The 27178-nt window shown below is 39.8% G+C and overlaps 1 protein-coding gene across 8 annotated transcripts in view; it reads left to right on the forward strand.

Annotated features, from left to right (window-relative positions):
* Window positions 1-27178, forward strand: part of galene (potassium two pore domain channel subfamily K member galene) — a 477630-nt gene that overhangs the window by 379284 nt on the left and 71168 nt on the right. For all 8 annotated transcript variants that reach the window (XM_071665737.1, XM_071665736.1, XM_071665738.1 and 5 more), the window contains 3 exons: window positions 5197-5326; window positions 11670-11788; window positions 23517-23620. In XM_071665737.1, the coding sequence (XP_071521838.1) occupies window positions 5197-5326; window positions 11670-11788; window positions 23517-23620 (353 nt within the window). The remainder of the gene's footprint in view (window positions 1-5196; window positions 5327-11669; window positions 11789-23516; window positions 23621-27178) is intronic.

Raw genomic sequence — 27178 nt, forward strand, 5'->3', positions numbered from 1 at the left:
TTTAATTCTCCTGGCATGAACTCTTTTCAGCAATCCCTTTTTGTACACTATGATGTTACTGCTTTTTCTTGATTCTGTAGGTATTATTGTGGCCATTGTTCTTGTGAGCTGTCTGTATGCTTCCCACACTTTCTGTAAGGAGACAAGCCACTCAAGGATTGGCTGTTATGATACTATCTTCTTCCCTTGAACAGCTAAGGTGTGGAATTTTCTTTCATCATTTGTCTTTCCCTCTTCATGTAGCCTTTCTTCTTTTAAGAATGAGATTTACAAACACCAGCAGGGCCCTGATCAATTTCCATTTTCTTTTTCTTTTCCTTTTATCTTTGATAGCTTTGATTAGTTTGATTGGAGCATGTTTTGACCGTGCCTTGTTGGTCACTATAAAAAAAAAGTAAGTAAGATGGATTAAAGAGTTTCTAGCTGACAGAAAGCTGGGTGTGGCAGCAAACAAAACCATATCTTAGGAGGAAGATGTATTAGGCTTATTGCTCTGTGTACCAATATCAGACATTGATGGTGAAGTAAAGTAGAGTAAGCAAAGTGACTGGATCAGAAAATGATCAAAAGGGGATGCAAGAAGGCTTACAGACAATTGACAAATGGACAGAGATGAATCTGATGGAATTTAATGGTTGAGAGAGCTGAACAGGGTGTATTAAAATGGTTTAGACGTATGTAGAATTAGGAGTGGTTGACAAAGAGGATGTATGTCAAAAGTGTGGGAGCAAGGAGAAGGATGAGCCCAAATTGAAATGGAAGGATGGAGTGAAAAGAAATTTGAGCAATCAGACCTGAAGATGCAGGTGAAAGGTGTGTATGGGATAGAGTGAATTGGAAGGATGTGATCAATGTGCAATCAGTGGGTGTGTGGGGTGGCAGGGTTAAACCATGGAAATATCTGTGAAGCCTAGTTGTTGATAGGGAGCTTTGGTTTCAGTGCATTACACTTGACAGTTAGAGAATAGATGTGACCAAATGTAGCCTTTCTTCATCTGTTCCTGACAATACCTTGCTGACATGGCAAACAGTGATTTCTTATGAAAAAATTGAGCAAATAAGCTATGATAAAAGAAAGAATAGATAGTGGTGCCATATAAAGGCCTAACAAAGAAAGTGATAGAAACTTGAACAATTGTTAAAGATTTGGGAATTGTCATAAATGAGAAACTTTATTTCAAAGAACATATTGAGAAGATAACACTGTCAAGTTGCATGATGAGTGGTATGTTTCTGAGAATTTTCAACACAAGAGATAGAAAACTATTGATTATAATGTTCAGTGTGCATATAAAAAGCAAAATTGAATGCTACTGTGTTGTAAGGTCACCAACAAAACAAATGGGGATTAACATATTAGAGAGAATTCAAAAGCATTTCACAGACAGACTCAAGGAGATGAAACATATGAACTACCATAAAAGTCTGGAAGAACTGCAGCTATATAACCTAGAAAGAAGAAGAGAAAGATAGATGATAACCTATGCAAAACAACAAAATGAAGGTAAAAAAGAAAATATTAAACTTGAATGCCTCTCAAAACAGGAAAGATACAGGATTGTTAAATCTTCGGGAATGAAATGGAGTATACCAAAAGTAAATCAGATAAAGATGTACGATTGTCCAACCAGGAAACTAGAAAGATTTTTCACTATACTGTCGAGATAGATAAGAAACATGCATCAAACAACTACAGGAACATTTAAAAGAGAACTCAACATGTGGTGAAACTGATCTCAAATGAAGCAAGATCAGATGATTAAATAATGTAGGTAGCAGCTGAGAAGAATAGTCTTATTGATTAAACAAGATGTTGTAAGTATTCATAGGTAGGCAAGAACTCTCCCAGTCTTTAGCATGAGGCACTTATGATAAAGCCTACTTGACCAATGGAATTCTTTTTTATTAGAAATCCAAATAAGGTAAGATCTTGCAGAACTGGGAATAAAGTGATGGCAAAATTGCACAGCATGACTGGGATAAAAACCATCTCTTTTGAAAAGAAAAGTGACGTAACTACTTGCAAAGATATTAAAAGAGGAGGGAAGATCAGTGACCAAAATCCAGCTGAGACCTATGAAAAACGAAAAGTCAACTGAAAATCCATGGTAGATGATATATATAAACATACCAAGTTTGTTTGAAGGAATAGTGGTTCCATCAATGTTATATGGTTGTGAGGCATGGGCTATAGATAGAGTTATGCAGAGGAGGGTGGATGTGCAGGAAATGAGATGTTTGAGGAAATTATATGGTGTGAGGTGGTTTGATCAGGTAAGTAATGAAAGAGTTAGAGAGATGTGTGGTAATAAAAAGAGTGTGGTCGAAAGAGCAGAAGAGGGTGTTTTGAAATGGTTTGGTCACATGGAGAGAATGAGTGAGGAAAGATTGATAAAGAGGATATATGTGTCAGAGGTGGAGGGAATGAGGAGAAGTGGGAGACCAAATTGGAGATAGAAAGATGGATTGAAAAAGATTTTGAGCGATTGGGGCCTGAACATGCAGGAGGGTGAAAGGCGTGCAAGGAATAGAGTGCATTGGAACGATGTGGTATACCGGGGTCAATGTGCTGTCAGTGGATTGAACCAGGGCATGTGAAGCATCTGGAGTAAACCATGGAAAGTTTTGTGGGGCCTGGATGCGGAAAGGGAGCTGTGGTTTCAGTGCATTACACATGAAAGCTAGAGACTGAGTGTGAACAAATGTGGCCTTTGTTGTCTTTTCTCTAGCTGTCATGTATAATGCACCGAAACCACACCTCCCTTTCCACATCCAGGCCCCATAAACATTCTATGGTTTACCCCAGACACTTCACATGCCCTGGTTCAATCCACTGACAGCACATTGACCCCGGTATACCACATCGTTCCAATGCACTCTATTCCTTGCACGCCTTTCACCCTCCTGTATGTTCAGGCCCCGATTGCTCAAAATCTTTTTCACTCCATCCATCCACCTCCAATTTGGTCTCCTGCTTCTTCTCGTTCCTTCCACCTCTGACACCTATATCCTCTTTGTCAATCTTTCCTCACTCATTCTCTCCATGTGACCAAATCATTTCAATACACCCTCTTCTGCTCTCTCAACCACACTGGGATGGTCTTGATTAGGGCCTCAGCTGCCTGTGCCGTCTCAGCTAACATAAAAGAAAGAGTTCTGAAAGAACTGAAACTTTATAGCCTGGAAAGGAGAAGAGAAAGATATTTGATAAGATATATAAAAGAAAATGTGTTAAACCTTAAAGCTTTTTAACAGGGATGATACACAGTTTTTGATTATTCAAGAATACCATGGAACATACTAAAAATGAATCAGACAAGAATATATAACAGCCCAGCCAGAAAACTAGAATGATTATTCAGTGCACTGGAAGGAGAAATAAGAAATGTGTATGGAACAACTACAGAAACTTTTAAAAGAAGACCCAACAAGTGGTTTAAATCAGTCCCAGATGAACCAAGGATAGATGATTATGTAATGCCGGTGACAGCTGAGAAGAAAAGTCTTATTCATAAAGCAAGACGTGCGGTGAGTGCTTTGCACTATCCCTCCCATTATGGCTAAATCTCATTGTAGGTACTTGTAGGTAGGTACTTTCTTTCCTTACATCATCAGCCCATTTCCAGTGTGTTAAAGTGAAATATGAACCTCCATACTTGTTAAAGCACTTCACATCTTTCCAATTTACACAATGAATTGATTTGTCATCTGAGACCTTAACAACGTCATACGCAAACTGCTTCAACTGCATCTGATCCTCAGTCAGTCCTCTAATATCATCATATGAAATATCCCTAGTCCTCTTCAAATTTCCTCATACATCAATCCATGTCTTCTGTGATATACTTCTCTTTCTTGTACTTTCTATATGACCCTTCTGAATTATTTTCATCCATGCTATTTTCTGACACCTTTGGACCATATAATGTCGCACCTTCAATCATCATTCTCTCCATCCTAACTCCAGCTATACAAAACAAATTATCCTACCATTCTACTGCTCTTATTTTTACCTCATTACTCTTAGGACTCGCATCCATACATCAGCAGTGGAATGAGTATTCCTTCTTGCAAACTATGTTGATTTTTTTCCATTCGCCAAAGCTTTCTGTGTGGCCACAATACTTCTGTATTATATGACTTTCCTTTTAACTTTAGCTCTCTCAGTACCATCCATACTAAACTGAACTTCCCTGTATGTAAACATGTCCACAACTTCCAACTCTTCAATATGCAGACTGCTTTTACATCTAACCTCCTTTCCTTTTCAAAAATGAGCAACTTTTGTTTATTCACTCTCACTCTTAGCATCCTCCACCAATACTCATCTTTGAATTAAACCATTCTTCTGTCCAAATCTTCCTTTGATGTTGAATCATCTACATACAAAAACTGGGGAACTTTTAGTCTAATTTGCCTTAGCTAAGAGCTACACCACAATTACCCCACCTTGCTCACATCTTACACTGTTCCCCATGCATAACAATATCAAATGACCATGGTTACATCACACATCTTGACATGCTCCCACATTTACCTCAGCCACTCACTTGTATTTCCACTTTCACATATATGCTTCTACCATATAAAAGCTTTTTACAGCATTCAACAGTTCCATGAACACCATATAATCAACCTTCACTTAGTGCCTTCTTGTTCACCTTGCCATATGTCTTTTCTAATTCCACAAATGCTACATACACATCTCTCTCTCTCTCTTCACCTCTCTCCACTACTTGTCCTTTCTTGTCTTAGTGCAAAATCCTGATCTACACAACCTTCTTCCTTTTGAAATTCACCTTGCTCCTCTACAACAACAGTTTATACTAATCCTTTTCACACATTCACTACACTAACATACACCTTGCAACAGTGCTAAGATGTATCCCTTTACTATTCTTACTCTCATTTTTCCCCCCTTTCCCTTTATGCAGCTAGACAGTTACTGTCTTTGTCCAGTTATAGGGCATTTGACCACTTTTCCAGGCATCCATTACACTTTCTAGATCCTGTCTTCTTATCTTGCTCACCATCTGTTAGGAAACACTGTGTGTATATGTTGCTTTTCATATATGAAGATTCAGGATTATTTTGCTACTTGCACACAGAAAGCACATTGCACATTTTTTCAGTCCTAGTTTCTTCTATGCATGCATTCTCAGAACCAAATCAGCTCAGTGAAACACTGTCTTTCAGGATGGATGATGATATGGTGGAAGCAGATATGCGAGGGTTGCAGAGAAACCGTCCATCTGAGCAAAGCCACCATACTAGATCCTCACAGAACTCGAAAGGCCCAGATCACCTCATGCCACCTCCAAGAGAAGTAAAAACATTAATTTTTGTAATTACCTATTTGAACAGTGCAGGAGAGAGTTCTGCACTAATGGGGTTCTGTCCTAAATGTTCAATTCCATCAGGTAGCCTTTTAAACCTTGTAAATTGCCAGTATTCACTGTGTCATCTGTTAGTTTATTCCAATTAAAGTAAACCACTACATAACTTCCTTTCTGGCTAGCTTTTTATCCAGTTTTCTGTTATAGTCTCTGGTTACTCTGGTGCTTCATCTCTTGAAGAACTGTTCATTATCAGTATCATTCTACTTATTTAGAAACTTGAAAGCTATCATCAGGTCCTCCCACTCTCTCTTCTCCTTCATGGTGAGCAGCTTTGTATACTTCAGCCTCTAAATGTAGCTAGATTCTCTTATTCAGCTACCATCTTAGTTGCTTTTCTCAGTACCCTCTCAGTAAGCTTGTTGTGCTTCTTTAGGTTAAGTGACTAAACTTTAAAGGCATATTTCAGCTTTAATTTGATATATATTGTGAATAATTCTATGAACATGTCTTTAACCTTATATTTGAATGCAGTTTTTATATTCTCCAGCAGACAGTTTGCCTTTTTTAGACAATTCTAGTAATGTGTACCTCTGATGGTGAATTAGGCACAATGTTGACCCCTAGATCCTTTTCACAGAAGGATTCCTGTAATTTATTTCCTACATGGTAGTAATCACACTGACCCCTCCTTTCACATTTTTCCCTGCATGTACTTGGGTTGGTTCTCACCATCCCTTTGTCTGATCAGTTTTTGGGTTTCTTCAAGTCTCCTTATAGACTGAAGCAATCATCACAATTCAGTTTGGGAGTTTTTCCAAGTCTACTTATAGGCTGATTCAATCATCACCATTCTTTACTTCTCTTATGACCTTGGCATCATCCAAAAATATATATAGATATGATACCAGTCCATCAGGCAAGTAATTCCCATACACCAGGAATAGGAGTATACCCAATTCAAAGCCCAGTGGCATGCATCATGTAACCCCAGCTTTGAGGATGCATCTCTTACCTGTGTTTTTTGCTCCTGTCCAATAAGGTAGTCTTATCCATTTAAGTAGCCTACCTCTTATTCTTACATGTAGATGTAGTTTTTTTATCATCCTTTAGAGAAGAACAGTGTTAAAGGCTTTCTGGTAGTCCAAGTATACCCATCCCCTATTTGATCTAAGATAGAGCTCATCCTATCATAAAAGTCTTCAAGATTGGTTATGTATGACATCTGGACCATAAAACCAAATTGTCTCCCAGTTAGAAAGGTTCTCCTCTACAGGTAGTCATTTATTTGCTTTTTGATTATCTTTTCCAGTGTTTTACAAAGCTCAGTTGTTAGTGAGACTGGTCCGTAGTTCAAAGCAGTTTCCCAATCCCCTTTCTTAGATATAAGCACAACATTTGCCCTCTTCCACATGTTTGAAGTGACTTCCTCCACAAATGACATACTGAACAATATTTCTTGTGGTCTAGCAGTTGCCTCCACACATTCTTTCAGCACATGGGGAGACTTTATTAGAACCATGGAGTATGTTCTTTTGGTAGCCTAATTATGTCATTTCTGTGAATTGATATACATTCCATGATTTCTTCCCTCTCCCACTTAGGTAATACTGATGCATTATTGTTCTTCACAGTGAAAACTTTTTTGAAATTACCATTCGACTCATTCCTTAAGAATTCTTTCCTTTGAGTCCTCTAGCTTGATTTGCTACTTTTTCAGTGAGAATTTATTCCTAATGAACTTATCGAAAGATTTTGGATTGTGTTTTGTTTTTCCAATATACTTTTTTCAGGTCTCTTTACTCCTACCTCCTTACTTTATGATAATCATTCCTTGCTCTCTTGTATCTTGTATGTGCTTGCTGCAGTGTCTGCTATAGTACATAGTTCATCCCTGAGCTCTCACTTTTGACATTGCTCTTTGAACTTGCTCATTGAACTGTATCTCTACATTTTGGTCCTCCTCAATTGGCCAGAGATACCCATATTTAGATCCCTTCATTGTAGATTTTGCAAAACCTTCTGAAGTACTGGTCCATACTTGTATTGCAGAACTCTCTCTTGCAGTCAGTGCTCACAAAGAACATGATCAGTTCCACATAAGTGCCCACTATGATCCCCCTCTTGCATTCTCCACCATCACATTCTGAAACAATAATCACTCATATGTTTTATTTCCATGCTGCAGTGTGTAAAGACAAGGTCATGTAGAGATGGCATATCATCCCCCCTTGTTCTCATTTGCTTTGTGACATGATGATGCAGAAAGCCCTCATGCATGTTTTTAAGGAATTATGTCTCCATGACAGCATCTCCATGAGAATATAACTTCCCCCAGTCTATTTTCGTGTAACTGAAATTACTATCTCCGAGGAGGGTGTGTCTTGAACACCCTTATCGTTTCTTCAGTGTTCTCGATCTACACCTGTTCTGCATTTAGCAGTTCTTTGGATGATTGTAAACTAACTGAATTATTATACTCTTCCTACCCATTACGTAGCCTGAAGCCACCATCTAGAGATATTCTGGAATTTAATGTAATCATTAATTGAGACAGTTAGTCCCCTTTCCCCTCCTTATATAATTGATAATTGAGATGGCTAATTCTCCTTCTGCTCCTTTACTTGCTCTATCCCTTCATGCTATTATGTACCCCTCTAGACAGACTTGGTTATGATTAAATTCATTTGTGTGTTTCATCTCCACCAATCCCATAATGCCTAGGTTGTAATCTTGTAAACACTCTCTGAACTCTAGCTCCTTTCCATTCTGCTATCAGACCATCTTCATTTATACACAGAACCTTCAGCCCAAGACACTTACTACTCGTTAGTTCTTGCCTGCATGTACTAGATGTGAGGATGTACTACTCATTAGTTCTGGCCTGCATGTACTAGATGTGAGGATATATTTCTTCCCTCTGGCCTACTCTGACTCCTCATTTTTTGTCTTCTCCCATCTTTCTCTCTTCCCTTGGTCTGTCACTCCTGTCACAAGAAACACTTTTGGACTCCCTTTTAACAAATTTCTGTGCCTATTTAAGTACTTTGTAGATACATAATTTCATATCAAATTTTAGCTGAAGTGGCCTTCCCCTGATATCTGCATTGCTCCATTTTCCTATTTTGTTAAATCTATTGCCTGGAGTAATTCTTGGTCCTTCTTTCCTTTGCTGGCTATTCTCCCTATTTGGCAGGTGATCTTCCTCGAGCCCAAAGACCATTACTGACTTAAGCCTGGTTACCTCCATTAGCATGGCTGCCCATATCTACACAGTGACCCATTTTTGTGTTATGCAGTCTTGCATTGTCCTCCTCTTTATCTCTTATCTACAGTATGTATTTTCATTGCCTTGCATTGTCTTGGACGATATTTCTTACTCTAACTCTCATGTAATGTACCACATGTTCCTCAGTGGGAGAGTGAGAGAAGAGCAAAGAATATAGTCAAAAGACAAAAAAGTGGAGATGCCACATGTGGCAGGAGGATAGAGCAGCCATGTTAGAACTGCAGAAGGGAGAGGAGTGTTAGGGGTTGATAATGTCACACTGAAAGTAATGTATACAAATGCTGATGGATTGATAGTTGGTGATAAAGAGCTGGAATTCAAGGGTTGTGTAAGAGAAAATGCACCTGATATTATTGGAGTTGTGGAGATTAAGCTTACCAAAGAGATAAGTTCTCCCCTATTCTGCCCAGAGAGTAAATGATGGCAAGAAAGAAAAGAGAAGGCAAAAGACAATAAGGATTAGCCCTCTTAGTAAGAGATAGCCTGAAGTTTCAAGAAATAGGGGAAGATGGCCCATTCAGACAGTAAGTATTGGGAAGAACTGTAGTACTAAAGTTTGAATATGTTGAAAACTGGACATTAAACTGGAGTTCACCAGTTGTGGAGACATTTGGTGTGGCCACCCTCTTGAGGGAGTTCCCAGAGGGAACAAACATCAGAGATATAGATAGACAGATTGAGGACATTGAAAGAATGGAAGTGAGACAAGACATAAAGAGGAGACATGATCTTGGAAACTACACAAACCTCAGTGATTTGTTTGGTAACGTAGGTTGGGAAATGAAGTTCAGTAGCCAGGAACCAGGGGTTTGTGTTGAGAGACTCTGTGAAAATTACAATGAAGGAGTAGATGTATGGGTACCATAAACCTCAAATACAGAGGGAACAGTAAGAAAGAAAAAGGTTGATAGAGATGCTTTGAGGAAGGTTTTAAGAGTAAAGGTGTGGGAGGTAAGTTGCTGGAAGCAGTGAAAACTTTTTACCAAGGATGTAAGGCATGTGTACAAGTAGGAAGAGAGGAAAGTGATTGGTTCCCAGTGAATGTCGGTCTACAGTGTGTGATGTCCCCATGGTTGTTTGATTTGTTTATAGATGGTGAGGATAAGGAGGTAAATCAAAGAGTTTTTTGGTGATAGGGGTAAGTATGCTGTCTGTTGGGGATGAGAGGGCTTGGGAAGTGAGTCATTTGTTGTTCACCGATTATACAGCTCAAGTGGCTGATTTGAGTGAGAAACTGCAGAAGTTGGTGACAGAGTTTGGAAAAGAGTGTGAAAGGAGAAAGTTGAGAGTAAGTAAGGTTATTAGGTTCAGTAGGGTTGAGGGACAAGTTACTTGGGATGTAAGTTTGAATGGAGAAAAATTGGAGGAAGTGAAGTGTTTTAGATATCTGGGAGTGGACTTAGCAGTGGATGGATCCATGGAAGTGAGCCACAGGGTGGGGTTGGGGGCAAAGGTTCTGGGAGCGATGAAGAATGTGTGGAAGGAGAGACCTTTATCTTGGAAAGCAAAAAATAGGTATGTTTGAAGGAATAGTAGTTCCATCAATGTTATATGGTTGCAAGGCATGGGCTATAGATAGGGTTGTACGGAGGAGGGTGGATGTGTTGGAAATGAAATGTTTGAGGACAGTACGTGGTGTGAGGTGGTTTGATCGAGTAAGTAATGAAAGGGTAAGGGAGATGTGTGGTAATAAAAAGTGTCGTTGAGAGAGCAGAAGAGGTTGTGTTGAAATGGTTTGGACATATGGAGTAAATGAGTGAGGAAAGATTGACAGAGAGGATATATGTGTCATAGGTGGAGGGAAGAAGGAAAAGCAGGAGACCAAATTGAGGTGGAAGGATGGAGTGAAAAAGATTTTGAGCAATCTGAACATATGGGAGGGTGAGAGGTGTGCAAAGACTAGTGTGAATTGGAATGATGTGGTATACCAGGGTCGACATGCTGTCAATGGACTGAAGCAGGGTATGTGAGGCATCCGGGGTAAACCACGGAAAGATCTGTGGGGCCTTGATGTAGATAGGGAGCTGTGGATTCGATGCATTACACATGACTGCTAGAGACTGAGTGTGAACGAATGTGGCCTGTTTCGTCTTTTCCTAGCGCTACCTCGCACGCGTGCGGGGGGAGAGGGTGTCATTTCATGTGTGGCAGGGTGGCGATGGGAATGAATAAAGGCAGCAAGTATGAATTATGTACATGTGTATATATGTATATGTCTGTGTATGTATATATATGTATATGTTGAAATGTATAGGTATGTATATGTGTGTGTGGACGTGTATGTATATACATATGTATTTGGGTGGGTTGGGCCATTCTTTTGTCTGTTTCCTTGTGCTCCCTTGCTAACGCAGGAGACAGCAATAAAGTATAGTAAATAAATATACATATGTGTGTGTGTATATGAGTGGATGGGCCATTCTTCGTCTGTTTCCTGGTACTGAGTTGATGACGTGGAAACAGCGATTAAGTATAATAATGATAATGATAATAATGATAGATTTTTTTCTTGTTATGAACATTTATCAATAGTTGAAACAATTTATCTAAAGATTCTACATGTTCCTTGATTGCATATGATGAGATTGCTTTGAAAGCAATCAGTTTTTTATGAATATAGTTTTATCACATCTGTTGATGATATTGTCTTGCAATACACTATCCCAATCCAAAATAGTCTCTGTGGCACTTGATATTCACTCATAAAGACACCAAAATATTTTGATAATCCTTTATCCCCATCTTAATCAGTAACCTTGCTATTTGATTCTGTGTTCATTAATTTACTCTTTAAATCATAGGTCACCTGGAATGAATTCATGGAACAACTTTGGATCCCCAGAACTTTTAGTTACTCTGTTTTCCACGTACTGTTTATGTTTCTCTCCCACTGTTTAATATTATTTGCTTGTATGTATCTTAAGTTTTTAGGTATAAGATTTCTTTTTATTTTTATCTTCTACAGATCTTTTAATCTTTTCTCTTACAATTTAACTGACTTAGCTAAAAAAAAAATTCTTAGATGCAGAGACTTGATTTTACAGGATGATGGGCGGGTGGCAGTTCTTTTCAACAAGTATGCCTTGGAGAAGGAAGGCATTACACATGAAGATGACCGAAGGGCCTCAGGGCGGGATCATGATGGGGCAGTGGAGATGAAGCCGTAAGTTAGGGCATTGATAAGCATCATAAAATGTAGAGCCACGAAAGATTGCAATTCCTTCACTTTTGTGGCATTATAAGCAGCCTCAGTTATCTTATTCTTTTATCATAACCCTTATGCAAAGTTTCTACATCTCGCCACTTGGGCAAGTGCCCATAACTGTCTACATGTAACGCTATAAGTCTGAAGTACTATGGTGTTTTACGTCATTCTTGAGATGATTAATTCTTGCTTCCTTTCATCTTGATGTTCACCATAGTAAGAAGACTTGCAAGCACTACACAGTCTTTTCTCCTTATTACTATTAACCTCACACCTCTTGTTCTCCATGTCTAGATTTTGTCCCTGACATGCAAGCTGTTCTCACTCCTGCCCTCATCAAAAATGTGTCTACACTTTCAGCAAGCTTTGAATGTGGTACCATGATGAATTCACTTATATCATTCTTTGTGTTTATTTTTCAGCCTCACTGGACACATTAGCCCCTTAAATGCTTCTGTGATGTAAATAAACTTTTCATTTACATATTCATTAATGCTGAACCTAATAACCTTGCTTTTATTCACATTTCCTGTCAGCTTTCTCCTATCACACACTCTTGCAACTTAGTCACCAACTTCTGCAGTTTTTCACTTGAATCAGCCACCAATGCTGTATCATCGGTGAACAACAACTTGCTCACTTCACAGGCCCTCCCATCCCAAGCAGACTGCATACTCACACCTCCAAGACTCTTGCATTTACAACCATGGTGACATTACACAACCTTTCTGCAGACTGACCTTTAATGGGAACCATTTACTCTTCTCTATTCTTACTCTTACACATGCCTTACACCTATGATAAAAACTTCTGGCAGCTTACCTTTCCATATATTCTTAAGACCTTGTACAAAGCAACTCCATCTACCCTATCATATGCCTTCTTCAGATCCATAAATGCCACCTATAGATCCATCGGTTTCTATGTATTTCTTACACACATTCTTCAGAGCAAACACCTGATCCACACATCCTCTACCTTTTCAGAAACCACACTGCTCCTCCCCAGTCTGATGCTCAGTACATGCCTTCACCTTCTCAATCAGTACCATCCCATACAATTATCAGGTATACTCAACATACGTATGCCTCTTTTGTTTGAACACTCACCTTTATCTTCTTTGCCTTTCTTCAGTGGCACTATGCATGCATTTTGCCAATCCTCAGACACTTCATGATCCATACATACATTGAATATCATTACCAACCAATCAACAACACTCCCCCTTTTTTGATTAATTCAACTGCAATACCATCATCTCCCACTGCCTTGCTGCATTTAATCTTCCACAAGGTTTTCACCACCTCTTCTTTCTTCAAACTATTCTCCATAAATCTCACTTCACATACCATCCCATTCAAAACACACTACATCTGCCACTCTATCATCAAACACATTTAACAGTCCTTCAAAATACTCACTCCTTTCTGTCTGTCACTACCTATTATCACTTCCTCTTTTGTTCCCTTTACTGATTTTTCCATTTGTTCTGTTGGCTTACACTCATTGTTTGCCTCCTTCCAAAACATCTTTTTATTCTCTAAAGTTTAATGATAATCTCTCACCCCAACTCTTATTTGCCCTCTTTTTCAACTCCTGCAGCTTTCCTTATACATTTCCCAATTATTTGCAATCCTTCCTTTTAAGTATCAGTCAAATGCCTTTCTTTGCTCTTTCACTAGCTACTTTACCTCTTCATTCCACAACTCACTTCCCTTTCTAATCTGCCCATCTCTCACCTTTCACATGACATATGCATATCTTGTACATGCCATCACTGTTTCCATAAATACCTCCCATTCTTCACACCACTCCCCTCACTTCATTTGCTCTCACCTTTTGCCATTCTACACTAAATCTCTCCAGGTATTTCTTCACACAAGTCTCCTTTCCAGGCTTACTTATTCTGACCACTCTCTTGTCTCCTTTCAAAAACCTCTACAACTCTTCACCCTTACCTCCACAGGGTAGTGATCAGACATCCAACCAGCTGAACCTCCAAGCACATTTACATCCAAAAGTCTCTCTTTCACTTGTCTGTCAATTAATATGTAATTTGATAATCCCGTTGACTATCTCTCATACTCACATATGTATACTTGTGTATAACTCTCTTTTTGATTCAGCTTTTTTCAACAGACATCTCCACAAGCCCTTCACAATTTTCATTCATAACACCGTATACCCCATCCACACCAGTTATACCCTCAACTGTCACATTACTTACCTTAATTTTTATATCACCCATCACTCATATCTGGTCTTGTGTATCAAAACTGCTGATACACTCACTCGGCTATTCTCAAAACACTTGCTTCTCATGATCTTTCTTCTCATGGCCAGGTGGATAAGCATCATCAGTCACCCATCTCTTGCCATCCACTTTCAGTTTTACCCCACATCAATGTAGAATATACTTCCTTACACTTTTGTCACACACTCCCACAATCCTACTTCAGTAGTGTCTTGTCAGTAGTGTCTTCTCACCAACCCCAGACTTTACTCCCAAGACATTTCCAAACCATTCTTCCCCTTTACCCTTCAACTTTGTTTCACTCAGAGCCAGAACATCCAGGTTTCTTTCCTCAAAACATACAACCTATCTCTCCTCTCTTCTTATCTTGGTTACATCCACACACATTCATACTCCCCAGTCTGAGCCTTCAAGGAGGAGGAGCACTCCATGATTGACTTTCTTTTGTTTCCTCTTTTAGAAATTGAAATACAAGAAGGGGAGGGTTTCCAGCCCTCTGCTCTTGCTTCCTTTAAATAGATTTATATATAATTTATTTTTTTTTATTTTTATTATACTTTGTCGCTGTCTCCCGCGTTTGCGAGGTAGCGCAAGGAAACAGACGAAAGAAATGGCCCAACCCCCCCCCATACACATGTATATACATACGTCCAAACACGCAAATATACATACCTACACAGCTTTCCATGGTTTACCCCAGACGCTTCACATGCCTTGATTCAATCCACTGACAGCACGTCAACCCCGGTATACCACATCGCTCCAATTCACTATATTTCTTGCCCTCCTTTCACCCTCCTGCATGTTCAGGCCCCTATCACACAAAATCTTTTTCACTCCATCTTTCCACCTCCAATTTGGTCTCCCTCTTCTCCTCGTTCCCTCCACCTCCGACACATATATCCTCTTGGTCAATCTTTCCTCACTCATTCTCTCCATGTGCCCAAACCACTTCAAAACACCCTCTTCTGCTCTCTCAACCACGCTCTTTTTATTTCCACACATCTCTCTTACCCTTACGTTACTCACTCGATCAAACCACTTCACACCACACATTGTTCTCAAACATCTCATTTCCAGCACATCCATCCTCCTGCGCACAACTCTATCCATAGCCCACGCCTCGCAACCATACAACATTGTTGGAACCACTATTCCTTCAAACATACCCATTTTTGCTTTCTGAGATAATGTTCTCGACTTCCACACATTCTTCAAGGCCCCCAGAATTTTCGCCCCCTCCCCCACCCTATGATCCACTTCCGCTTCCATGGTTCCATCCGCTGCCAGATCCACTCCCAGATATCTAAAACACTTCACTTCCTCCAGTTTTTCTCCATTCAAACTCACCTCCCAATTGACTTGACCCTCAACCCTACTGTACCTAATAACCTTGCTCTTATTCACATTTACTCTTAACTTTCTTCTTCCACACACTTTACCAAACTCAGTCACCAGCTTCTGCAGTTTCTCACATGAATCAGCCACCAGCGCTGTATCATCAGCGAACAACAACTGACTCACTTCCCAAGCTCTCTCATCCCCAACAGACTTCATACTTGCCCCTCTTTCCAAAACTCTTGCATTTACCTCCCTAACAACCCCATCCATAAACAAATTAAACAACCATGGAGACATCACACACCCCTGCCGCAAAGCTACATTCACTGAGAACCAATCACTTTCCTCTCTTCCTACACGTACACATGCCTTACATCCTCGATAAAAACTTTTCACTGCTTCTAACAACTTGCCTCCCACACCATATATTCTTAATACCTTCCACAGAGCATCTCTATCAACTCTATCATATGCCTTCTCCAGATCCATAAATGCTACATACAAATCCATTTGCTTTTCTAAGTATTTCTCACATACATTCTTCAAAGCAAACACCTGATCCACACATCCTCTACCACTTCTGAAACCACACTGCTCTTCCCCAATCTGATGCTCTGTACCTGCCTTCACCCTCTCAGTCAATACCCTCCCATATAATGTACCAGGAATACTCAACAAACTTATACCTCTGTAATTTGAGCACTCACTCTTATCCCCTTTGCCTTTGTACAATGGCACTATGCACGCATTCCGCCAATCCTCAGGCACCTCACCATGAGTCATACATACATTAAATAACCTTACCAACCAGTCAACAATACAGTCACCCCCTTTTTTAATAAATTCCACTGCAATACCATCCAAACCTGCTGCCTTGCCGGCTTTCATCTTCCGCAAAGCTTTCACTACCTCTTCTCTGTTTACCAAATCATTTTCCCTAACCCTCTCACTTTGCACACCACCTCGACCAAAACACCCTATATCTGCCACTCTATCATCAAACACATTCAACAAACCTTCAAAATACTCACTCCATCTCCTTCTCACATCACCACTACTTGTTATCACCTCCCCATTTGCGCCCTTCACTGAAGTTCCCATTTGCTCCCTTGTCTTACGCACTTTATTTACCTCCTTCCAGAACATCTTTTTATTCTCCCTATCATAAATCTCAAAAACATTTAGTGGGTTGGTAGACAAACATGACAGTTATAGGATCACCATGAATTATTCAGCATTGGAGTTTGAAAGAGACACAATAAGGTATGTTTTTCAAAATTCATTTCCTCTGAGGTTAAGAAGGAAATCCTTTTAACTATGTTTTACCAGTAGTGTGTTTGATTTTTTAGAATATATCTGTGTAAGAAAATTAATAGATTTTGGTAAAAATGTGGTTTGAAAATAATTGTTTTATTTACACTGGAGAAAAGAAGACTTATTATAAACTCACGTATAACACTCAATGCAGTTGTGATATTAAGTAATTTATTTTGTTAGAGAAAAGTTGCATACAAAAATTACTTACGATTCTGCATATTTGTTTGTTTACAGTGCACAGGAAGCTTAAGCATGTTAACAACTTGACTGTAAGTTTCCTTGCACAGTTTACAGGTCTTTTTTTTTTTCTTTTTTTTTTGATGGAATCTTTGTTCAGCCACTTTGTATTTCTCAAGCTGTAATGGATTTTAGGAGACCAGAGGAGCCACTCACCTTATGACCATGTTTATTTAAGACTAGTGTTATTAAAGTACTACTGGCTGGGTTAGGGGAGTGGTGATTGGAGCATTAGCCTTATAATCTTCAGTACACCATAGTAAAACATAACTAATATTACCTCGAGGCTGTATTTCATGAGATAGCATATCTTTGTACAAACAGTTATTCATACTTAAGTCATCTCAAGATACAGTGTTTCCAAAATTTCTTTCCAAGTTCTAGCCATAAACAGGCTACCCTGGGTTGCCACCAGAGCCTACTGTCCAGCCCAACTGACATACTCCCTCAATTTGGTTGTAGTGATACACCAATACACTTTTGCAGTACATCTAAGACAAATAACACTACCATATGCATTTTTTCATACTTGATCGCTGTTTCCCACATTATCAAAGTAGCACCAGGAACAGATGAAGAAAGGCCACATTTGCTCACATCAATTCTTTAATTATCATGTGCAGTGCACGAAACCACAGTCTCCCTATCCACAATCAGGACCTACAGACCTTTCCATGGTTTCCCTCATCCTCTTGACATGCTTTGGTCCAGTCTATTAATAGCATGATGACCCCTGTATACCACATCATCCTGCTTCACTCTATCCCTTGCATGCCTTTCACTCTCCTGCATGTTCAGGCCTCTATTATTCAAAATCTTTTATGCTCCATCCTTACATCTCCATTTTGGTCTCCCCTTTACCTTGTATAATCCTCTTCTGACACATATATCCTCTCTTTCAACAACTCCTCCCTCATTCTTTTATTATGTCCAGACCATTTGAGCACACCCTCTTCACTTCTCTCAACCAGACTCTTTTTATCAGCACACCTCTCTCTTACCCTTTTATTACTTACTCATTCATACTCATTCAAACAGCTTCCCACTGCATTCTGTCCTCAAACACCTCATTTCTAATACTTCTTCCCTCCTTTGCACATCCTCATCTATAGTCCATGCTTCGCATCCATACAACTTTGTTGGGACTACAGTAGTTTCAAACACCCATTTTTGCCCTCCTAGACACTGATGTTTCTTTTCACTTTCTTCATCGCTTCCAGAGCCTTCACCCCCTCACCTATCCTATGACTCACTTTTGCTTTCATGGTTCCATATGCTTCTATATTGACTCCTATGTATCTAAAACACTTCACTTCCTCCAAAGAACCTGTCCCCCTACATTCCTAAACCTATTAACCTCATTTTTATTCGCATTTACTGACTTCCTCCTTTCACACACTCCTAAACTCAGTCACCAACTTATGTAGCTTCCCACTTGAGTCTGCCACCAGTGCTTTGTTGTCAGCGAACAACAACTCACTCTTTTCCCAGGCACCCTCCTCATTTCCTACAGACTGCATACTCACCCCTCTCTTCATGACCCTTCCTTTTACTTGCCTCACTACCCATCCTTAAATAAATCAAACAGCCATAGTGACATCACACACCCTTGCCTCAGACCTACCTTCAATTGGAACAGCTCATTCACCTCTCTTCCTACTCATACACATGCCTTACCATTGATAAAAACTCCTCATTGCTTCTAGCAGCTTTCCTCCAACTCCATACATTCTTAAAACGTGTCAAAAGGTATCTCCATCAACCCTATCAAGTGCTTTCTCCAGATCCAAAATACCATGTACAAATCCTGTTTCTCTAAACATTTCTCACACACATTCTTAAAAGTAAACATCTGATCCACACATCCTGTACCTCTTCTGAAAACACACTGCTCCTCCCCAATATGATGCTCTACATCCCTTCGCCCCCTCATTCAGTACTTTCCCATACAACTTACCAGGTACATTCAACAAACTTATACCTCTGTAGTTTGAACACTACCCTTTGTCCCCCTTGCATTTATACAATGGTATTATGCATACATTATGCTAATCCTCAGGCACCTCATCATACACTATGAATAAATAACCAATCAGCAACACAGTCACTCCTTTTCTTAAAAAAATAAACTGGTAAATTATATGGGAGGGTATTGATTGAGAGGGTGAAGGCATGTACAGAGCATCAGATTGGGGAAGAGCAGTGTGGTTTCAGAAGTGGTAGAGGATGTGTGGATCAGGTGTTTGCTTTGAAAAATGTATGTGAGAAATACTTAGAAAAGCAAATGGATTTGTATGTAGCATTTATGGATCTGGAGAAGGCATATGATAGAGTTGATAGAGATGCTCTGTGGAAGGTATTAAGAATATATGGTGTGGGAGGCAAGTTGTTAGAAGCAGTGAAAAGTTTTTATCGAGGATGTAAGGCATGTGTACGTGTAGGAAGAGAGGAAAGTGATTGGTTCTCAGTGAATGTAGGTTTGCGGCAGGGGTGTGTGATGTCTCCATGGTTGTTTAATTTGTTTATGGATGGGGTTGTTAGGGAGGTGAATGCAAGAGTTTTGGAAAGAGGGGCAAGTATGAAGTCTGTTGGGGATGAGAGAGCTTGGGAAGTGAGTCAGTTGTTGTTCGCTGATGATACAGCGCTGGTGGCTGATTCATGTGAGAAACTGCAGAAGCTGGTGACTGAGTTTGGTAAAGTGTGTGAAAGAAGAAAGTTAAGAGTAAATGTGAATAAGAGCAAGGTTATTAGGTACAGTAGGGTTGAGGGTCAAATCAATTGGGAGGTGAGTTTGAATGGAGAAAAATGGAGGACGTAAAGTGTTTTAGATATCTAGGAGTGGATCTGGCAGCGGATGGAACCATGGAAGCGGAAGTGGATCATAGGGTGGGGGAGGGGGCGAAAATTCTGGGGGCCTTGAAGAATGTGTGGAAGTCGAGAACATTATCTCGGAAAGCAAAAATGGGTATGTTTGAAGGAATAGTGGTTCCAACAATGTTGTATGGTTGCGAGGCGTGGGCTATGGATAGAGTGGTGCGCAGGAGGATGGATGTGCTGGAAATGAGATGTTTGAGGACAATGTGTGGTGTGAGGTGGTTTGATCGAGTAAGTAACGTAAGGGTAAGAGAGATGTGTGGAAATAAAAAGAGCGAGGTTGAGAGAGCAGAAGAGGGGGTTTTGAAATGGTTTGGGCACATGGAGAGAATGAGTGAGGAAAGGTTGACCAAGAGGATATATGTGTCGGAGGTGGAGGGAACGAGGAGAAGAGGGAGACCAAATTGGAGGTGGAAAGATTGAGTGAAAAAGATTTTGCGTGATCGGGGCCTGAACATGCAGGAGGGTGAAAGGAGGGCAAGGAATAGAGTGAATTGGAGTGATGTGGTACACCGGGGTTGACGTGCTGTCAGTGGATTGAATCAGGGCATTTGAAGCGTCTGGGGTAAACCATGGAAAGCTGTGTAGGTATGTATATTTGCGTGTGTGGACGTATGTATATACATGTGTATGGGGGTGGGTTGGGCCATTTCTTTCGTCTGTTTCCTTGCGCTACCTCGCAAATGCGGGAGACAGCGACAAAGCAAAAAAAAAAAAAAAAAAACTATTCCCTTCAGCCGTGTTGCCACATTTCATTTTCCACAAGGCATTCACCACCTCTTTTCTCTTCACCAAACCCCTCTTCATAATTTTCTCACTTCACATACCACTCTTAACTTAAATACACTCTTATCAGACACATCAGATTTCTTTCAAAATACTCTTTCAACTCCTCCTCACTTCATCAGTACCTGTTACCACTTCTCTATTTGCCCCCGTCACTGATGTTCCCATTTTTTTCTTGTCTTTTGCAGATTATTTACCACTTTCCAAAACATCTTATCATTCTCCCTGAAGTTTAGTGATAATCTTTCATCCCAACTCTCATTTGGCCTCTTTTTCAACCCCTGCACCTTCCTCCTGACCTCCCATTGCTTTCACTTATACATCTCTTAATCATTAGCACTCCTCTGTAAGAAGTGCCCATATGCCTCTCTTTTCTTTCACTAATAACTTAACTCTGCCATCCCATCACTCACTACCTTTTCTGATCTGGCCAACTAAGTATGACCGTAAGATCATTATCCAAAAAGTGCCATGAGGGAAAGTTGAAGGAAACTTTGATACTTGAAAATATCTTCGCAAAATTTCCCATATCCAGAAAGTGCCATGAGGGAAAGTTGAAGAAAACTTTGATACTTGAAAATATCTAAGGCAAAATTTCCGACCTCCAGCTTTTCTTGCACATACCAGCACTGCTTCCTTAAATAGTTCCCAATTCTTGCCCACTCCTGCCTGCTAGCTTCAGTTACTACACTCAATCTGTCTATGCATTTATCCACATAAGTCTCTTTTTCAAGCTCACTTTCTTTCACCAGTTCTCTTCCCATCCATTCATTTCCTCTTCCAAAAACCTATACAGATCTTCACCCTCACCTCCACAAGGTGAGGTAATGATCATACATCCCACCAGCTGCCTTTCTCAGCACATTCAAAACCAAAAGTCCCTCCTTTGAATGCCTGTTAATTAGTAAGTCATCCAGTAATACCTGCTGACCATTTTCCTACTGACATATGTATACTTGTGTGTCCCTCTTTTAAACCAGGCATTTCCACTCACCAGCCCTTTCTCAGTATACAACTCGGCACGCTGTTCACCATTTCCATTCACTCTACTGAATGCCCAATATCTCTCTCTCTCTCTCTCTCTCTCTCTCTCTCTCTCTCTCTCTCTCTCTCTCTCTCTCTCTCTCTCTCTCTCTCTCTCGTTATACCTACAGCTGCCACATTACTCGCCTTCACATTTAAATCACCCATTACTAATACCCAGTCTCTTACATCAAAACTGCTGATGCACTCTCTCAGTTACTCCCTAAACAATTATCTCATGATCTTCCTTTTCATGGCCAGGTGCATAAGCATTTATAATCACCCATCCACCACAATACTTTTTCATTTTTAACCATATTAGTCTGGAACTCACTTCCTTACACTCTTTCACAGATTCCCACAATTTCTGCTTCAGCAGTAGTGCTACTTCTTCCTCAGCTTGTACCCTCACACCAACCTCTGACTTTATTCTTAGTGCTACTCCTTCCTTAGCTCATGCCCTCACACTAACCTCTAACTTTATTCTTAAGACATTTCCAAACCATTCTACCCCTTTATCCTTGAGCTTTGTTTCACTTAGATCTAGAACATCCAGATTCCTTTCTTCAAACATATTACCCATCTCTTCTTCCTTCTCATCCAGGTTACATCCACACAGCTTCAGACACCCAACCCTGAATCTTTGAGGAAGATGACCACTTCCTACTTGGATCCTTCTTCTTTTCCATCTTTTAGAAATTGAAAAGCAGTAAAGGGGTGTTCCAGTCCCTGCTTCCATCCCTTTTAGTCATCTTCTGCAACATAAAGGGAATACAAAGGTAGAATTCCTTCTCTGCTACCCCAATGAGACTTACCAAATAGTAAGATAATTATATGTGCCAGATAGTATTAAAGGTTTCATACTTGTATGATTATCATTTGATTTAAACTTACAAATGATCAACACAGAGCCACAAACATTTGTTAAAATCTATACATAAAGTGTCTCATTTTGCTGCTTTATATTTTTCAATACTAATGCTCTGTTAGCACTTGAGAATTTGTAAATTGCATCCAAAGTATGATTTCTCTTTCAAGTCACACAGATTGGACTGAATCATAACACCCTTTACTTCTCTTCATCTAGGGGAGCTGGGTCTGTACAAGTTAAAAGGGGACTACAAAAATCAAGTGTCTTAGGTTAGATACAAATTAGGGAAAGCTTACAATCAGTTGAAGGTAACAATTTAGAAATACAGTATTAAAAATGATCTAAGGGTAGAGTACAGTATAGGATATAAAGGGGTTCGCAAAGTGCAGCATTAAAAAGTTAAAGGGATCATAGAATGTTGAACATAAGCAGCAAAACAAAATATCTAAAGGGGTTTAGTGTTTTCACATTATGCTGTATTAGGGATTTAAGAAAGTAACTAAATTCAAGTAGAAAACCCAAAGGTGCAGAAATTATAGAATGAAGAGGTCAAAAGAATTATGTAGAATAGAATTTGAGTCCAGAGGGGTAACATGTAGAACTGAGGTTAACAGGAACAAAGAGTGTAGAATTAGGCTATCTACAGGATCCAAAGTATCAAATTGGGAACTTAACATGGAAAGAATGAAGCATCGGGTCATAAAACATATGAAACTTGGAGAAAAATTATGGTCACAGTTTACACTCCATAAAGCAAGAAGAATAAGGATCTTAATGATGCAAAACTGATTTTCATGATTTAGGAGTATGGTTGCAAAGGGAACTAACTTCATAATGAAGTGAAAAATGTGGTTATGGAGGATGGCCATAGAAACATCATAGTGACATTGTGGGAAGGAAAAAATTATGTCTCTGAAAATTCTAGATTATTGTATGAAAAAGATGTGATACCTAGATATGTTAGAAATGATGTGGTATTTCAGAGACCATGAGGGTAGGGATGGAAGCCGACGAAGCAGACGAGATGAGGAGGCAAACTTGCCTGTCACTCACCAGCCTAGAGGCCAGCATGTGGGTCCAAATCCAGGTATGTCAGAAACTGGTTTGGGTATATCTTCTTTGAAATATATAGAAATTCTTTTAATGAAATATAGACATTTGTGTATTTCTGAGTTGATATATTAGTCTTGATAAGGCAAAAAAAGTTACTGTACCTTAAAAGGTCATGGTATGGATTTTGTAGGTCAGTTTTTGATTTGTATTAACTTGATATATTCTTGAACTTCCCATTGGGGAGGAAAAATAAATTAACGAGGTACAATGAAATATACATTTGTTTGGTAATCCAGTGTAATTTATTTTGCTTAATCTGTGGGAGGTATAGTTTACTGCTAGTGAATTGAAGTGGTTGTTGATATGAACATAGGTCAGCATCAATATATTAATTTTCTACCTGTTTTCTGTTTCATGTGTTAGCGAGATAGTGCCAGGAATAAACAAAGGAAGGCCTTACTCACTTACATACGTTCTGTAGCTGTCACAAGTATTGCTCCGAAATCACAGACCCCTTTGCACAACCAGGCCCCACATACCTTTCCATTGTTTTCCTCGGCTGTATCGTATACCCTGGTTCAGTCCATTGACAGGTTGTTGTCCTTTGTGTACCACAATGGCCAATTAACTCTATCCCTCGCTAGCTTTTCACCCTCCCCCTTGCGTAGGCTCTGAGCACCCAAATATCTTTTATTCCATCTTTCCATCTCTAGTTTGGTCTATCCCTTCTCCTTGTTCCCTACACTTTGGCCACATATATCCTCTTTGTTAACTTTTCCTCACCCTCTTCAACTCTCTCAACAACACATCTCTCATACCCTTTCATTAATGTCAGTCATACCACTTCCATATTGTTCTCAAACATTTTATTTCCAATAAATCCACCTTCCCCCACACATTCTCATTTATAGCCCATGCCTTGCATTCACACATCTTTTGGACTGCTATACCTTCAAACATACCCATTTTTGCCCTCCCAGATAATGATCTTTCATTCCACACATTACTTGGCAAGCTGCTGCATCACATGATTACTGTGTGGCCATCAGCAACTCAAGGGTGGGACGTTTTGATACCTGCTTCTTTCCCTGCATGTTGAAGCTTTGGAAGTCTACCTTCCTATGTTTTTCCAAATAATTATGACCTGATTTAGTTCAAAAGACAGGTCTTTCACTTCCTCCAAAATTCATAAGTGCCTTTTCGTGAATGTCTTTTCTTTAACTGTTTCATAATTCTCTCTATGTTTCATTTAGCGTCTGGCCTTGATATGGACTTTTGTCCATGACTGGAGTCTTCAACAATGATCGTTTTCTATTTATCAAGTATCTGTAAGCTAGAGTAAGCATTATAAGATATGTTCCATGGTTATTTCAAGTGTAGAAGTGCTTCATTATGATATATTACAGGTTTAAAAGTGAAAGCTTTATTGGCTGCAAAATACCCTGAACTGTTACCTCAGATTTTTGCAATTTTTGGAGGGTACTAGATATGATTGAAAACCTACTTTTGAGGGCTATCTTTCATACTTAATTCGAACCTGAAGTTGTGATTATTATTTGGGGGTTATTAAGACTTGCATTTAAGGATTTGATTTTAAGAAAATTTTGTAATTTTTCGTTTCTTATCGGTTATCAGTCAGCTAGGGGAATTATTATGATATATTTTCCATGATTCTTTCAAGTATAGAAGCATTTCATTATATCATTTTAAAAAAAGAAAAAGAAAAAGGATATCTGTGTCAGAGGTGGAGGGAACAAGGAGAAGTGGGAGACCAAATTGGAGGGGGAAAGATGGAGTGAAAAAGATTTTAAGCACTCTTTGCCTGAGCTTGCAGGAGGGTGAGAGGCATGCAAGGAATAGAGTGAATTGGAACAATTGGTATACTGGGGTCATTGTGCTGTCAATGGACTGAACCATGGCATGTGAAACATCTGGGGTAAACCATGGAAAGGTCTGTGGGGCCTGAATGTGGATAGGGAGCTGTGGTTTCAGTGCATTACACATGACAGCTAGAAAGTGAGTGTGAATGACTGTGACCATTTCTGTCCATTTTCCTGGCACTATCTCACTGAGGCAGGGGGTTGCAATGCTATATTCTGTGGGGCAGGGTGGTGCCGGGAATGGATTGAATGCAAACGAGTATGAATATGTACATGTGTATATATATGTATATGTCTGTGTTTGTAGCCTTCATTGTGAAATCACTGAACATTGAGTCCTTAACTTCCTGTATTCACCATACACAAACATACATACATCACCACACTTCTTGGCCTGTGGTCCTGCCCAGTGGATGTGACTGGCTTCCTGAGTGCTGCATGAATCCCATAGAAGGGACTCCTTGAGCAGGAAGGTAGGGGGCCAATGGAGAATTTTTCTTCTTAGGCTTGGTCATCTGTTCTTGATGCTACCTTGTCTTGGATAAAATAGCTCCTTGTCCACCCCCAGGCCCAACATACTTTTTCATGGTTTACCCTGGAGGTTTAACATGCCCTGGTTAAGTCCACTGACAGCATTTCAACCCCAGTATACCACATTGTTCCAGTGCACTCTATCTGATGCAAAGTTTTCACCCTCCTGCATATTCAGGACCCAATTGCTAAAATCTATGTCACTCCATCCATCAATCTGCAATGTAGTCTCCCCATTCTTATTCCCTCCTTTTTGACACATATATCCTCTTTGTCGACCTTTCTTCACTCATTCTCTTCATGGGAGGGTTGGTGCTAGCATGGATTGTTGTTTTGCCTCGTTAATCCCTGGGGATAGGGGAGAAAGAATACTTCCCACATATTCCCTGCGTGTCGTAGAAGGCGACTAAAAGGGAAGGGAGCGGGGGGCTGGAAATCCTCCCCTCTCATTTTTTTGTTTTCTCCAAAAGAAGGAACAGAGAAGGGGGCCAGGTGATGATATTCCCTCAAAGGCCCAGTCCTCTGTTCTTAACGCTACCTCGCTAATGCGGGAAATGGCGAATAGTATGAAAAAAAAAAAAAAAATTCTTCATATATACAGAATGAATCATACCATGCCTTCCTGCCCCAGAAGTCCTGCAGCACTTGGAGAGCTTGCCGCATCCACCAGTCAGGACCATGGGATATAGAGTGTTATATTGATATTCATTTCATACATGACTACCCTAGGACCAATTTCCAAGGCTTCTTTTTAAAGTCTCCTGCATCCCACAAGGCTATGCTACTTCCAGTTGCAGGGAAATGTAGACTCGTTTGGAGTGATAAGTTCTTTAACAAAACTGTACTCTTAATGGTACAACTTTGTCAGGGGTGACCTTCCACTTGCTGAGTAACCTTAATTACATAGAGTCTGTTAGCACCAATATATATATAGGGATAGGGGAGAAAGAATACTTCCCACGTATTCCCTGCGTGTCGTAGAAGGTGACCAAAAGGGGAGGGAGCGGGGGGCTGGAAATCCTCCCCTCTTTATTTTTTTTTTTTTTTTTTTTTTAATTTTCCAAAAGAAGGAACAGAGAAGGGGGCCAGGTGAGGATATTCCCTCAGAGGCCATTTCCTTGCTAATGCAGGAAATGGCGAATAGTTTGAAAGAAAAGAAAGAAAGTCTGTGTATGTGTGTA

This window comes from Panulirus ornatus, chromosome 10, assembly GCF_036320965.1.
Source record: "Panulirus ornatus isolate Po-2019 chromosome 10, ASM3632096v1, whole genome shotgun sequence".
Classification (NCBI taxonomy): Eukaryota; Metazoa; Arthropoda; class Malacostraca; order Decapoda; family Palinuridae; genus Panulirus; species Panulirus ornatus.